General features: G+C 23.7%; 1 protein-coding gene across 2 annotated transcripts in view; it reads left to right on the plus strand.

Annotated features, from left to right (window-relative positions):
• Positions 1-13,686, plus strand: part of LOC117174712 (F-box/LRR-repeat protein 7-like) — a 20,582-nt gene extending 6,896 nt beyond the window's left edge. The window contains exons 3-5 of one of the 2 annotated variants that reach the window (XM_033364024.1): positions 3,580-3,859; positions 6,859-7,547; positions 13,540-13,686. In XM_033364024.1, the coding sequence (XP_033219915.1) occupies positions 3,580-3,859; positions 6,859-7,499 (921 nt within the window). In that variant the 3' untranslated portion in view covers positions 7,500-7,547; positions 13,540-13,686. Of the gene's footprint in view, positions 1-3,579; positions 3,860-6,858; positions 7,644-13,539 lie in introns of those variants that run through there. The other variant, XM_033364023.1, reaches the window with a different exon arrangement.
• The last annotated feature ends 163 nt before the right edge of the window (positions 13,687-13,849 follow it).

A 13,849-nucleotide genomic window follows, 5' to 3' on the forward strand; every position in this document is an offset into this window, starting at 1 on the left:
AGACTAATTTTCAAAAACAAAAAAAATCAAATTTCATTTTTAAAAATTTTGAATTTTTAATCAAATAAATCAATTTAAAAAAAATAGATCAACTTCTAACCAAATAGTTTCATTTGCAACCTATAAAGATGTATTTTCTACAAAATATATGAATTTTCAACAAAATAGTTGAATTTTCTAGCCAAGAAGACGAAGTTTTTAGAAATCGGATGAAATTTTAACCCGCAAAAGTTACATTTCAACCAAGAATTATGATTGTCTGAAAGATGATTTTCTAATTCAAAAGGACGAATTTTCTATACAAAAAGATGAATTTTCAACAACAAAAAAGAAATTTTCGAGAAAAAAATGACTGTAACCAATTTTGTTAATTTTCAGTCAAACAAATCAATTTTAAACAAAATAATTCAATTTCTAAGCCAATAGTTTCATTTTCAGCCTACACAGATGACTTTTCTACCAAAAGAGGCATTTGCATTTTGTATTTTCAACATAAAAGGTAATTTTTACGCCGAAAAGACAAATTTGTTTAGAAGGCGGTTGAAATTTCCACCCAAAAAAATTAAATTCTTGACAAAAAAGTTCATTCAGAACAAAGAAAGATTTAATTTTATCCAAAAATTACGATTTATCTACCAAAAAGATGAATTAAACACAAAAGGACGAATTTTATATGCAAGAAGACGAATTTTCTACAAAACAGATCAATTTTCATTTTACAAAATGTTGACTGAAAAATGATTTTTTAATTCAAAAGGACGAATTTTCTATACAAAAAGACGAATTTTCAACAATAAAAAATAAAATTTCTACAAAAAACATGACTGTTCAACAAAATAGTTGAATTTTCAATTTAAAAAATCAATTTTAAACAGAATAATTGAATTTCCAAGCAAATAGTTTCATTTTCAACCTACACAGATGAATTTTCTACCAAAAGACGCATTTGCAACAAAAAACATGAATTTTCCTCTGAATATTTAGATTTTCAACTAAAAAAGATAAACTTTATACTAAAATTATGCTTTTTCAAATTGGAATATTTAAATTTTGAGTTTAAAACATAATTTTCGACCAAAAAAAAACGAATTTTGAATAAAAAAAAAACAATTTATTTCAAATCAAAAACAGGTCAATTCAACCAAAAAATTTTTTTAAAGTAGTTCAAGTTTTACGCAAGTATCTGAATTAAAAAATTTTTAAATATCAATTTTCAACCAAAAATAGAAAAGTTAGACGTTTTCTGTTTTAAAAATGGATTTTTATCCGAATAAACGATTGTTTAACAAATATTTATACTTTTAAACAAAGAGATGAACCTTCAAACAAAAAATGTTATTTTACAAGTAGTTTTCTTTTTTGAGCAAACAAGATGAACTCTTAATGAAAAACGTAATCGCTGAAGTATGAATAAAAAAAAATTGAACTCTTAAACAAAACAAAAACTGAAATCAACTAAAAAACGACGAATTTTCAAGAAAATAGTTAAATTTGTAACAAAAGCGATGAATTTTCGATTAAAAAGCTTAATTTTTTAAAAAGAACTTTTTAGAAAAATACATAAACTTTAATTAAAAAGTTCAATTTTCAACGAAGTTCAATTTTTAACTCAAAAATATGAATTATAAACGAAGAATGCAATAGTGGATACTTCAACGAAAAATATTTTTATTTTAAACCAAAAACTGTTGAATTGAACAATAACAAAACTTCGAATTTTCAAAAAATCGTTTAAATTTTACCAGCCTTCTGGCTTTTTCTATCCAGCCTTTGCGCTAAAAGTATCATGAGTAAAAAAATTTAATTTATACACAAAAAAAGTATTTTAAAAGCAAAAAGATGAATCTTCAAGAAATCAAGATTTTTCACTCAAGAAAGGCAGAAAATGTTATCTAAATTTTTGAACCGTTAAGACAAGACGAATTTTCTCTGCAAAAATTGAATTTTCAATAAAAAAAAATGACTTTTCAACAAACTTAATTTTCCACGAAACTGATGCATTTTTATCTAACAAAAATAAAATTTCAATCCAAACAAATGATGATTTTTCTATTAGAAAAGGGGAATTTTTAACTAAAAAAAGGTTAATCTAAAATAATGAAAACGTTACATTTTCAGTAAAAAATTTAATTTAAGCCAAAAAGAAAGGCTTTGCCAATAAAAATTTAATGTTCAACCAAAGACATAAGCCGCAAATAAAAAAAAAATTATTTTTTAAAATTTAATTTAACTTTTACCAAAGTAGCTGAATTTTCCCTAAAAAAATATTAATTTTAAACAAAATAGTTACACTTTCAGCCAAAAAGAGAAATTTTTCTGCTAAAAATATAAATTTAAACAAAAAATCATGAGTAAAAATTTCAATTTTTTGGAATAAAAACAATTTGATTAGATTTTATTTTACGAGACGATAGCCGGGAAAGCTTCTAATATATTTTAAAGCAAAGCTTGCTTTTAAAGGAGGTAAAATGATTAAGTTTTGAACGAAAATGCGCGCCAATTTTTACAGGGAAGTTTAAATAAAAGTTCTGTTATTTACGTATTTAAATATCAATATTTATTGTCATTATTAAATTAAAATATTATATTAATATTTTAAGATTATTGTTAAAGTTTTAATAACAAAAGAACATTTAGATTTTTTAAAATATTTTGTTTTGAATAGAAAGCAAAAAGTATAAGAATTAAATATAAACTTATATAATGAGGAATTTAATTCTCGTCATTTTGGCTTTGCAATTCGGAATATTTAAAAAAATTTAAATATTGATTTATTATTAATAATATTACAATTTTGAAATAATGTTTTAATTTAACAATTGAAATTAATATTTAAATAGAAAGACCTTCAACTGCAAAAATGAGTTTTTTCCAAGTAGTTCATCTTTTAACCAAGTAATTTAATTTAATACAAAGAATATGAATTTTGAACCAAGAAGATTAATTTTCTACTAAAAAAGATGGGTTTTCAATAAAATTCAGAAATGTTGAACCAAATAATTGAATTTTCAGCTGAAAACGATCATTTCTCAACAAAAAATAAAACATTTACATTTTCAGTTAAAATAATAAATTGCCAAATATGGTAAAAAAAGATGTTTCAATCAAATAGTTTAATGTTAATCCAATTAAATAAATTTGTCACAAAATAGTTAACCAAGTAGTTGAATTCTCAACGAAGACGAATAATTTTCAACTGAAAGCTATCATTTTTCAACCAAACATGGATTAGTTAAATTTTCAGTTAAAAAAAATCAATGATTTCAACTAAAAAAAAAAACGAATTTTCAACAAATTAGTTCAATCTTCAACCAACTGATAGAATTATTAATCAAAAGAGATGGATTCTAAACCAAAAATACATTACTAGAATTTTCAATTAAAAATAATTAAAGTAACCAAAAAGGGTTGTATTTTCTTATTGGGCTCTATTAATTCAATTAGAATTTAAGCAAAACAAAATGAAAAAATAGCTGAAAGAGTGTGAAATCTGCTTTTATAAAATTTTTTATCTTATCTGAGCCATAAGATATTTATTTTTTGTATAAATTTTATTCTAAGCATTAATTTTTTCTTTAGCCAACTAATTTCGACAACTTGCACACACTTGTTCTGAGAAAACCTAAAAATTTCAATGACACCTCTCTTGAGATAATATCCGGAATGAGTAATTTAAAATCTCTGAAGCTGAGTTTTATACGCAGTCACAGTCAAGTTACAAGTAACGGAATGAAGCACCTAAGCAACCTAAAAAATCTCCAGAAATTAGATATTCGTGGCAATCGCCAGTCTTTTACAGACGAGGTAATGAAGGAAATAGCTGGAAACTGCAAACAAATTGTTTTCCTCAACATATCACGTAAGTGAACTTTTAATTTTCTTAATAATTGGAATTTTTATCCCATATTTAAATTTTCAAGCCAAAAAGACGAATTTTTTGTTTAAGACAGTCGAATTTTCAATGAAAAAGTTCATTTTCAACCAAGAAAAACGACATTTTTACGGGAATATGAATTTTTAATAAAATCGTCGAATTTCCGAAAAAAAAACATTAAAATCCAACCGAAAAAAAATTAATTTAAAAAAAAGACATCCACAAATTTAATTCAACCAAAAAAGCCTTTTTATAAAAATATTTGATCCTAAACCAAAACAGATTAATTTTCAACCAAGAATTTTAATTTTTGTTCCAGAAAAGGCGAATTTTTAACTAAACAGTGGAATATTCAATTAGAAAACGTATATTTTGATTAAAAATATAAGTTTAGAACCAAAGAAGGGAATCTTTACAGTTTTAGTTAACAAAATTAATTCTCAATTGAAAAAATAATAATTTTCAACAAAAGAGTTAAACTTTAAACCAAGTAGACGAATTTTCTATGCAAAAATTGAATTATCAATAAAAAAAATATGACTTTTCAGTAAAAAAAAATTCTACAAAACTGTTGCATTTTTACCCAACAAGAATTAAATTTCAAACCAAGAAAATTAGTTTTTTTAACCAAAAAATCGGAATTTTTAATTAACAAAAATTAATCTTAAATAATGAAGACGTTACATTTTCAGTTAAAAATTTAATTTAAAAAAAGCCTTTTCCACTAAAGAATTAAATCTTTAATCATAGCCATAGCCCGCCAATCAAAAAAATTAATTTTCAACAAAATAGTTACACTTTAAACCGAAGAGATGAATTTTCGACTAAAAATATAAATTTAAAAAAAAAGAAGAGATTTCTTAACAACGTGATTTCAAACAAAACAGTTGAATACTCAAGCATTTTCATTTTTAAAGACATGAAATTTCTATTTTTCACGACCAAAATATGAATTTTTAAACAAGAAATAAGTTTCTTCGAAAAAATTGAATTTTCAATCCAAAAAGACAATTTTTGAACCATTTTTGTCCAATTAAGATGAAATTTTTCGTAGGACAGATGATTTTTTATTATTTTTTTTAATCATAGAAATAGTTACGTTTTCATCCAAAAAAGATTTCAGTTGACTTTTCAAAATAAAACTATAAATTTAAAAAAAACTTAATTTCCACAAAAAATTGAATTTTCAATCCAAAAAGACGAAATTTTCCAAACATAAAAGGTGAATTATAAACAAAATAGTTTAAAAAATGAAATATTAAACCTATAATAAAACAAATTAATTTTTAATAAAAAAACTAGCTTTTTTTACATTGAAGTTTCATTCAGAAAAGATTTCAGTTCATTTTTGAACACCAAAATATTAAATTTAAACAAAAAGTAAATGTTCTCGTTGAACTGTCAACCAATAAGCTGCATTTTTATCCAAGAATTATGTATTTTTTTCTAAACATAAATATTTAAGTTAAAAGATTAATTTACTATTAAAAAGACGAATTTTCAATAAAATTCAAGAATTCTCTACAAAAAAGTTAAAATTGGTAAGAAAGAAATTTTGTATTTATTTTTTATTTTTAGAAAGGTAGTTCAACTATAAAACCTAGTTGTTAAGTTTTTAACCGAAAATTGACTTTTTACACAAAAAGATTAATTTCATACCGGAAAAACAACTAATTTTTAATGAAACTTAAGCATTCTCAACCAAAAAGTTAAATTTTCAACTCTAAAAGATGAATTTTTGAACAAAAAGATTAGTTTACTACCGAAAAAAAACTAATTTTTAATGAAATTTAAGCATTCTCAACCAAAAAGTTAAATTTTCAACTATAAAAGATGAATTTTTAAATAAAAATATTAATTTACTACCAAAAAAAAGAATTTTTAATAAAATTTAAAAATTTTCAACCAAAAAGTTAAATTTTCAACTGTAAAAGATGAATTTTTTAACAAAAAGAATAATTTACTACCGAAAAGATATAATTTTTAATGAAATTTAAAAATTCTCAACCAAAAAGTTGAATTTTCAACTATAAAAGATGAATTTTTAAACAAAAAGATTAATTTAGTAAGAAAAAAACGAATTTTTAATCAAATTAAAGAATTCTAAAAAAAAAATTAAATTTTCAACTATAAAAGGTTAATTTAAAAAAAAAGGTTTAATTTACTACCAAAAAAAAAAAAGAATTTTTAATAAAATTTAAAAATTCTCAACCAGCAAGTTTAATTTTGAACTATAAAAGATGAATTTTTAAACAAAAAGATTAATTTACCACCGAAAAAAAGCTAATTTTAGATGAAAATTAAGAATTCTCAACCAAAAAGTTAAATTTTCAACTATAAAAGATGAATTTTTAAACAAAAAGATTAATTTAATACCAAAAAAGACAAATGTTTAATAAAATTGTCTACTAAGAAAGTTGAAGTTTCAACTAAAAAAGATTAATTTTTAAACAAAAAGATTAATTTACTTCCAAAAAAGACAGATTTTTAATAAAATTCAAGAATTCACAACCAAAAAGTTGCATTTTCAACTAAAAACATACATCTTTAAACAAAAAGATTCATTTTCTACCCCCTGCCCGTTACCAATTATAGGTTTTGTGAAAAAAACTTTAAAAAATAGTTAAATTTTCACCTAAAAAGTTTTAAAGCACCAAAATAAGATTTGTTAACAATAAGTTAATTTTCTGCTAAATGATCGAATTTTTAATGTAAAAAAAAAACAAGAATTTTGTTAAAAACAATTTTTTAACAAAAAAACAAGATTGTTAAATTTCTGACCACACAGTTGAACTGTTGTCCAAGAAAATGAAAATTCTACTAAAACAGGTGAATTTTTAATTCAAAAAGACAAATTTTCAACAAAAACAAAAAAAAGGCTTGAATTTTCATCCAAAAAGACCCCCCCCCCCCCCCAATACTAAAGTGCTAACGAAGTTAATGGATATTTTCGGAGATCTTTTCACTCTATTCTCCTATTTCAGATAATCATTTGACGGAGCGAGGCATTTCGGAACTGTCGAAATTAAAGGAACTTCGGTACTTAACAATGCGAAACTTGACCGGAGTAAGAGGCGAAAATCTGTGGAGATTGAGTACTCTAGAAATTTTGAATTGCAGTTACTGTTACGACATTAAAACTGAAAACTTGTGCACTTTAGTCGAACGGTCGGTCGATCTGAAAAAGATCGTCTGTTTAGGTTGCAATATCAATGATAATCTCTTAGAAGTTGCTGCGGATGCAACAGCACGCCGAGGAAATGAGACTGTTTTAAACATTTGTTTCGATTTCACAATGTCGCCTGAAAAGATTGCTGAAATTGTAAATAGATCTCCAAAATTGAGGATATATGGCTATAATATAGCTTTAGAAATAAAGCACGAAAGTGAGAATTGCGATGGTCGTTTTAAGGACGATGATTGGTATGATAGTATGTCTATGGAATATGATATGACAGATGTTGATACTGATGATGCCACTGATATTGAAAATGATGCTGAATCTGATGATGAGGATTTATTAATGTCAGTCGCAAACGAGAGTGAGTACGAAGATGAATCTGAAAATGTTGAAATCTCGGAAAACGAAGATCTATCTGAAAACGAAATTGAATCTGAGGAATAGACATCAGCCTTTATGAATATTATTGTTGATTAATCATTGTGTCTGATAGTGAGCATTACTATTTATTATACTATATTTTAATTGTATTTTGTCTTTAAGGATTCATTAATCCAGAAGTTATTAAATGAGGGCCTAATTTTGAAACCGCTTTTGCTTCCTTCATTCAAACGTAACTATTTGACATTAGATTATCTAAATGCCCAAGAATTTAAGATAAGCAACTGATCTCGAGAATATGTTCAGAATTTATTGTTTAAACAAATACAAAGTGGGAGTTTTAATCGTCGAAATAAATTCCCGGTTTGCAAACATTTTTCACGATCAATGAAATTAAGAAAATGGAGCAACAATAAATAAAGCTACAAAATTTTCAACTTGCGGTAATAAAAACTGAGCTTTAAATAAAAGCACTCAAAGTGGAACTGTTAAATTTTGAACTTTTTAAATTGAAATTTAAAAGTTATTAATTAAAAAATTTTGTATTCAATAATTTACGCGAATAAAATTGAAGGCACTAACATTTTTCAATATAAAAAAATATAAATCTACGTTATCATTTTCAATGCTCTAAATTGAAAAATCAATCAATCAACTTAAAAAATTTCAAAATTATATAATTGCTAGGAATTTTAAGCTAGAAGCATCAAATATTGAAGAATTGAAAAAATTTTAACTGAACACTTCTTAAATCAGAAATTAAATTATTTTGGACATTTTTTCAGAACTTCTAAATATCTGTCAAAATGAATTGAGTTTTTTCTATAATTTTCAGAAAATCCTGCAAATTTTGGAAATTTTTTTACAATTTGGATGTATAAATAACAAATGAATATTTATTATTTGTAGCCGAAATTTGAGTAATTTGAAGAGATATGTAGAAGTTTTGAAAAGATTCAAACTTAATGTAAAACTTGAAATGATAGCCTAATATAAAACAAAATGTAGATTTTCGTAGATTTTAAACAAAAAAATTATATTCTTTTCAAGAATTGTGAAAAGCTTCACAAGAATAAAAAGATTTTCTTAAGATTCCTAGGAAAATTAGAATAACTTTTCATTTTGAAAAATTATTTTAAGAGAATATTTAAAAAGTTTATCAAAGGTTTAAACATCATTTTCAAAAAAGATTCTACAAGATGTTAAGAAAACTTTCTAAAATTTGCATGAAAATTTTTTATCTTTTTAAAACTCCTAAATATCTCTTAAAATTACTAAAATTTTTTCTACAGATGTTCATTTGTAAATTATGCATCAAAATTTTAAGATTTCACTTACAAACTAAGCATTTTTCAAATACAATTAAAATTGTAACGTTCAAAGTTTAAAGGCTCTCCGAAATTTTAACGATTCCAGATTTTCTATTTCAAACAATTCAGTTAAAGGTTCTTTACCTTTAAATATTTGGTTTCAATTTACTTGTCTTAAATAAAAATTCAAATATTGCTAAATATTCAATCATTAATCTATTTTTTTAATTAAAAATTTAAAAAATCCTTTAATTAAGAATATATTAATATGAAGTTATTCTTAAATTTTCGAACTGGTTTAAAATTATTTTGTCAAATCGTTTTTGTTCACTTTTTATTACTTAAAGTACAGATAAATTAAAAAAATTGATTTATTTATTAAACAAAAATGTTTTTTATCCCAAACTTTCAACATCGAAGGCTTTTATTTTTTATTTGTTCAACTCTTTAAGAAAGAATTTAAAAATTCTTTAAATTAAAACTGTAAGCTTAGAAATACTAATTTTGAATCGAAAATTAGTTTAAAGTGGAACTACTTAGTTAGCAATTTATTTATTTGGGTGATGATTCGTCCTTTTAGTTCATAAACTTTTTCCTTTGTTCAAAATTAAGTTTTTTTTATTTAGGGTTTTTACTGAAAATTTAATTAATCTATTTTAAATTAAAAATTTATATTTTTTTAGGAGAAAATTGATTTATTTATTTAAAATCCGCCTTTTTCTGGTAGAAGGGTACTCTCGTTAGTTGTAATTTTTTCTTTTTGGCGAAAAATTAATTTCTGTAGTTGAGATTTTAACTATTTTGTTCAAAATTCATTTCTTTTTTGTTTGAAAAATTATTTTACTACCTGAAAATTTATTTATTTTACTTTTTTAAAGAAATTTATCTTTTTAGTTGCATATTTATCATTGTAGTTGAAAATTCACTTTAAACATTCCATTTTTTATGGAAAATTCATCTTTTTTTATATAAATGTAATCTTTCGTTAGAAAATGTTATGTTTTTGTAGAAATTTAATTATTCTCTTTTTTATTAAAAATTCATTTCTTTGGCTGAACAAAATGTTTAGTTAATTCCACTATTTGCTCAAAAATTCATATTTTTCGTTAGAAATTTATAACTGTAATTAAAAATTAATTTCTTCGGCTGAAAATTCGTTTCTTTTTAGTTGAAAATTAACTATTTTTGCTAAAACTTTAACTATTCCTTTTTTGCTGAAAACTTGTTTTGTTGTTGTTGTTCTTTAAAATTTACCTTTTTAACTGTAAATGCAAACTATTCTAGTTTTGGTTAATTTGGTAAATTTTTTTTTATGATAAATTTGTTGGATAATAGTTGGATTTTCAACCGAGAAGGCAAATTTTAAATCAAGAGTTGATTTTCAAACAAAAAATATAAATTTTCATTTAAAAATACTAATGTCCAATAAAAGAACCTAATATTTTACTAAATACTTGCATTTTTTACAAAAAAATAATCTTCTATAAAAAAAGTTGAATTTTTAAACAAAAGGACGAATTTGCAACCAACCTGTTGAATTTTCAAGAAAAAATATTGCTTTTCAACCAAAAATGTCGGATTCTCTAGAAAATACATGCATTTTAAACCAAACAGTTGAATTTTCCGTTTAAAAAATTAATTTCTAACAACAAAAAAATTAATTTTCAATCAAAATCTTTGATATTTCAGGCAAAAAAGATTTTAAATTTAAATCAATTAACCGACTTGGTCTTCAAACAAAATTTTTCTATTCTGTTAAACAAAATAAAATTTGTTACACTTGATATTTTTTCGTACAATCAACTGTTGTTAATTTACAGTTTTATAAATAATATAATTTTTGTATATCTATGCTCCTAGAAGGCAACATTTTGAAGTTATTAGCCAAAGATTAAAAAACCCATTTGTTGAAAATCCGTCCTTTTTTATCGAAATCAACACTCCTTCACCAGAAAATTTATTTTTTTAAAAAGTACATGCATTTTATTGAAAATTAATCTTGTTGGTTAAAAATGCATCTTTTTGTTGGAAAATCATTTCTTTGGTTGAGAATTTAACTCTTTTTTTTAATTCAACTATGTGGTTGCAAATTCATCTATTTTGGTTAAAAATTTATTTCTTTATTAAAAATGTCACTATTTTATTGAACAAATTTTCTTGCTGAAAATTGATTTTTTTCAGTTGAAAATTGGTCTTTTTGATAGAAAATTTTTCTTTCAAAAATTCATTTTTTCGTTGAAAATGATTTTTTTTTTCTCATTAAAAGTTTAAATATTTTCCAACTCTTTTTTTTCAACATTATTTCTTTAACTAAGAATGAAACTATTTCGGTTTTGATAAAAAAATTAATATTATAGTTGAAAACTCAACTGCGTTTTTGAAAATTCATGTATTCTTATCAAGATTCATCGTTTCTGTTTTTTTAAGTGAATATTTAACCATTTTTTTTGAAAATTTTTCATTTTAAATTTAAAATTCTATTTCTTTTATTGGAATTAAAGTATTCTGTTGAAAAAATGTTTTTTTCTCATTTGAAAATTTAAGAATTTTTATGCAAATGCGCTTCATTTTTTTGTTGAAAAATAATTATTTTTATTCGAAAATTCGTCTTTTCGGTGAAAAGTTATTTATTTGTACAATCATCTTCTTAGTTGAAACTTCGTTTGTTTTGTAACAAATTTCAATATGTTTTCTTTTCGTTTTGGTAAACACTTTTTTTTACTCAAAATTTAACCATTCCATTTTTGGTTGAAAAATTTTCTTTTTTTACTTTAAAATGCATCCATGTATTTTTCTGAATATTCGTCATATTTGGTAAAATATTATTATGTTTGTTTGTCAATTCAACTCATTGGTTGAAAATTGAACTATTTTGAAGAAAATTCTTTTCCCTTTCGGTTGAAAATTAATTTTCTTAACTGAAAATGTAACTATTAAATTTTTAGTTGAAAATTCAACTATTCGAAGTAAAAATAAGAGATAGTTATAAAAAGACTTACTTTGAAACATTCTTTCAGAAAACAATAAAGTGTTATATTTGTGAAATTCAGAACTACGCAAGAAAAACTGACCAGTAATTAAAATATAACATTTTCTCTATTTAAACTCAATGAGATAAACTTTTAATTTTTAGCAGGCATTAACTATATACTTTAATTATTAATTTGTATGAAAAAAAAACTTTTTCATTAATTGATTTTGAATTTTCGCGGAACTTTGACTAGAACAGTTAGCGCTGCCTAGCGGTTCGTAAACGAAAGGGGGAATTTACCACTCACCAGGGTGCGTAATCTGTTCAGGTCCGAGTTCTGCGAAAATTCAAATTTAATTTTTGAAAAATAGCTTTTTCGGATAAAAATTATTAAAATAAAAGTTTAGAATTTATTCTTAAAACAGGGTCAAAGTGTCAGTCAAAACCAATATTGTTTCAAATTAACAAACACCAACCGTTTCGGAGAATAATACTCTTATTTTTTTGTTGAATTCAACGGTATTGGATCAAAATTTTATGGGTTAAAGTTTCTTTCCTTTGGTAGAAAATTAACTATTTTGTTAAAAATTTGTCTTTTATTCTTTTGTTGTTTTATTTTTATTTAAATACTGATCTTCTTTATTTGAAAAATTACATAATTTCTTGAAAATTAGTCCCTTTTTGGTTGAATCCAAAGGGCTTTAATATATTTTTTGGTTAAAATATCAACTAAATTACATTTTAAGTTGTTTGTTAAAAAATCATCTCTTTGGTTTAAAATAAACTATTTTGGTGATACTCAGTATTTTTCGTTAAAAACTGATTAACTGAAAAGTTAGTTTGCCATTTTTGGTTAAAAATTCACTTCTTTTAGTTTAAAAATCAACCATTTGAATGCAAATTCATGTATTTTTTTTTTAATTGGTCTCTTTTAGTTGAATACTTATTAGTTTTGGTTTAAATGTAAGCATTATGTTAAGAAATCTCCTTTTCTGGTTCAAAATTAGTTTTGAAATGAAAATTGAACTATTTTTACATCATGTTTGGTTCAAAATTGTGCTACTTTGTTCAGAAGTAATTTTTTGTTAAAAATTCATTACTGTAGGTGCAAATTCATTTCTATGGCTGAAAATGCAACTATTCTATTAAAAAATTATTTTCTTTGGTTTAAAATAATCATTTTTGTTTTTAAGAGAAAATTTAATTATTCCATTTTCGACTGAAATGTTATCTTTTTTAGTTAAAAATTCATTTCTTTTGATACAAATTGCACTGTATTGTTGAAAATTCGATTTTTTTATCTGAAAATTTCACTACTCCATTTTTAGTTAAACATTTTTTTAAAATAAAAATCCAACAATTTTTTTAAAAAATCTTTTCTTTTAATAGAAAATTTGGCTTTTTTTTAGTTAGAACTTCAAATATTTAGTTGCAAATTTATTTCTGTTGTTGAAAATTTGTCTTTCTAGTAGAAATTTAATCTTCTTATTTGGAAACTAATATTTTATGTTGAAAATTGAACTATTTCATTTTTGGTTTAAAATTGATGCTTATCGGCTGAAAATTCCACTATTTGGTGTTAAAAATAGGAAATGTTATCAAAACACGAACTTAGATATTTTTCAGTAGAAAATAATTTTATGTTTTTGTAAAATTCAAAATTACATAGGAAAACCAGACCAGTAATTAAAATATTAAATTTTTTCTTTTCATACTAGATGACTTACTATTTTAGTTTATTTTGTGAATGAACTATAAACTTTTATTACTAATTTGTATGAAAAGAAGCTATTTTTCATTGATTAAATTTAAATTTTCGCAGAATTCGGGCCCGAACAGATCACGCAACGTGGCGAGTGGAAAACTGTCCCAAATAAGGAAACTATGAACCCTTCGTACACCTTTCTTACATTTTTTAAATTCATGCTTCTACTTTAGCCTCTAACCACGAAGGAATAATAAGGAGACCTAACTCCGTTCCCCCACTTGGCAATAGAAACATTACCGTAAGTGATACGCACATTACAGGAAGATCTTAGATTTGAGTGCGCAGGTGCGCAGTTGTCCTCTTCCTATACATGGAAAAGTGTGCGAGTGAGAAAGTTTGTCAAATTGACGTAAGTTGAGAGGTT

The sequence above is a fragment of the Belonocnema kinseyi genome, chromosome 6 (assembly GCF_010883055.1).
Source record: "Belonocnema kinseyi isolate 2016_QV_RU_SX_M_011 chromosome 6, B_treatae_v1, whole genome shotgun sequence".
NCBI lineage: Eukaryota > Metazoa > Arthropoda > Insecta > Hymenoptera > Cynipidae > Belonocnema > Belonocnema kinseyi.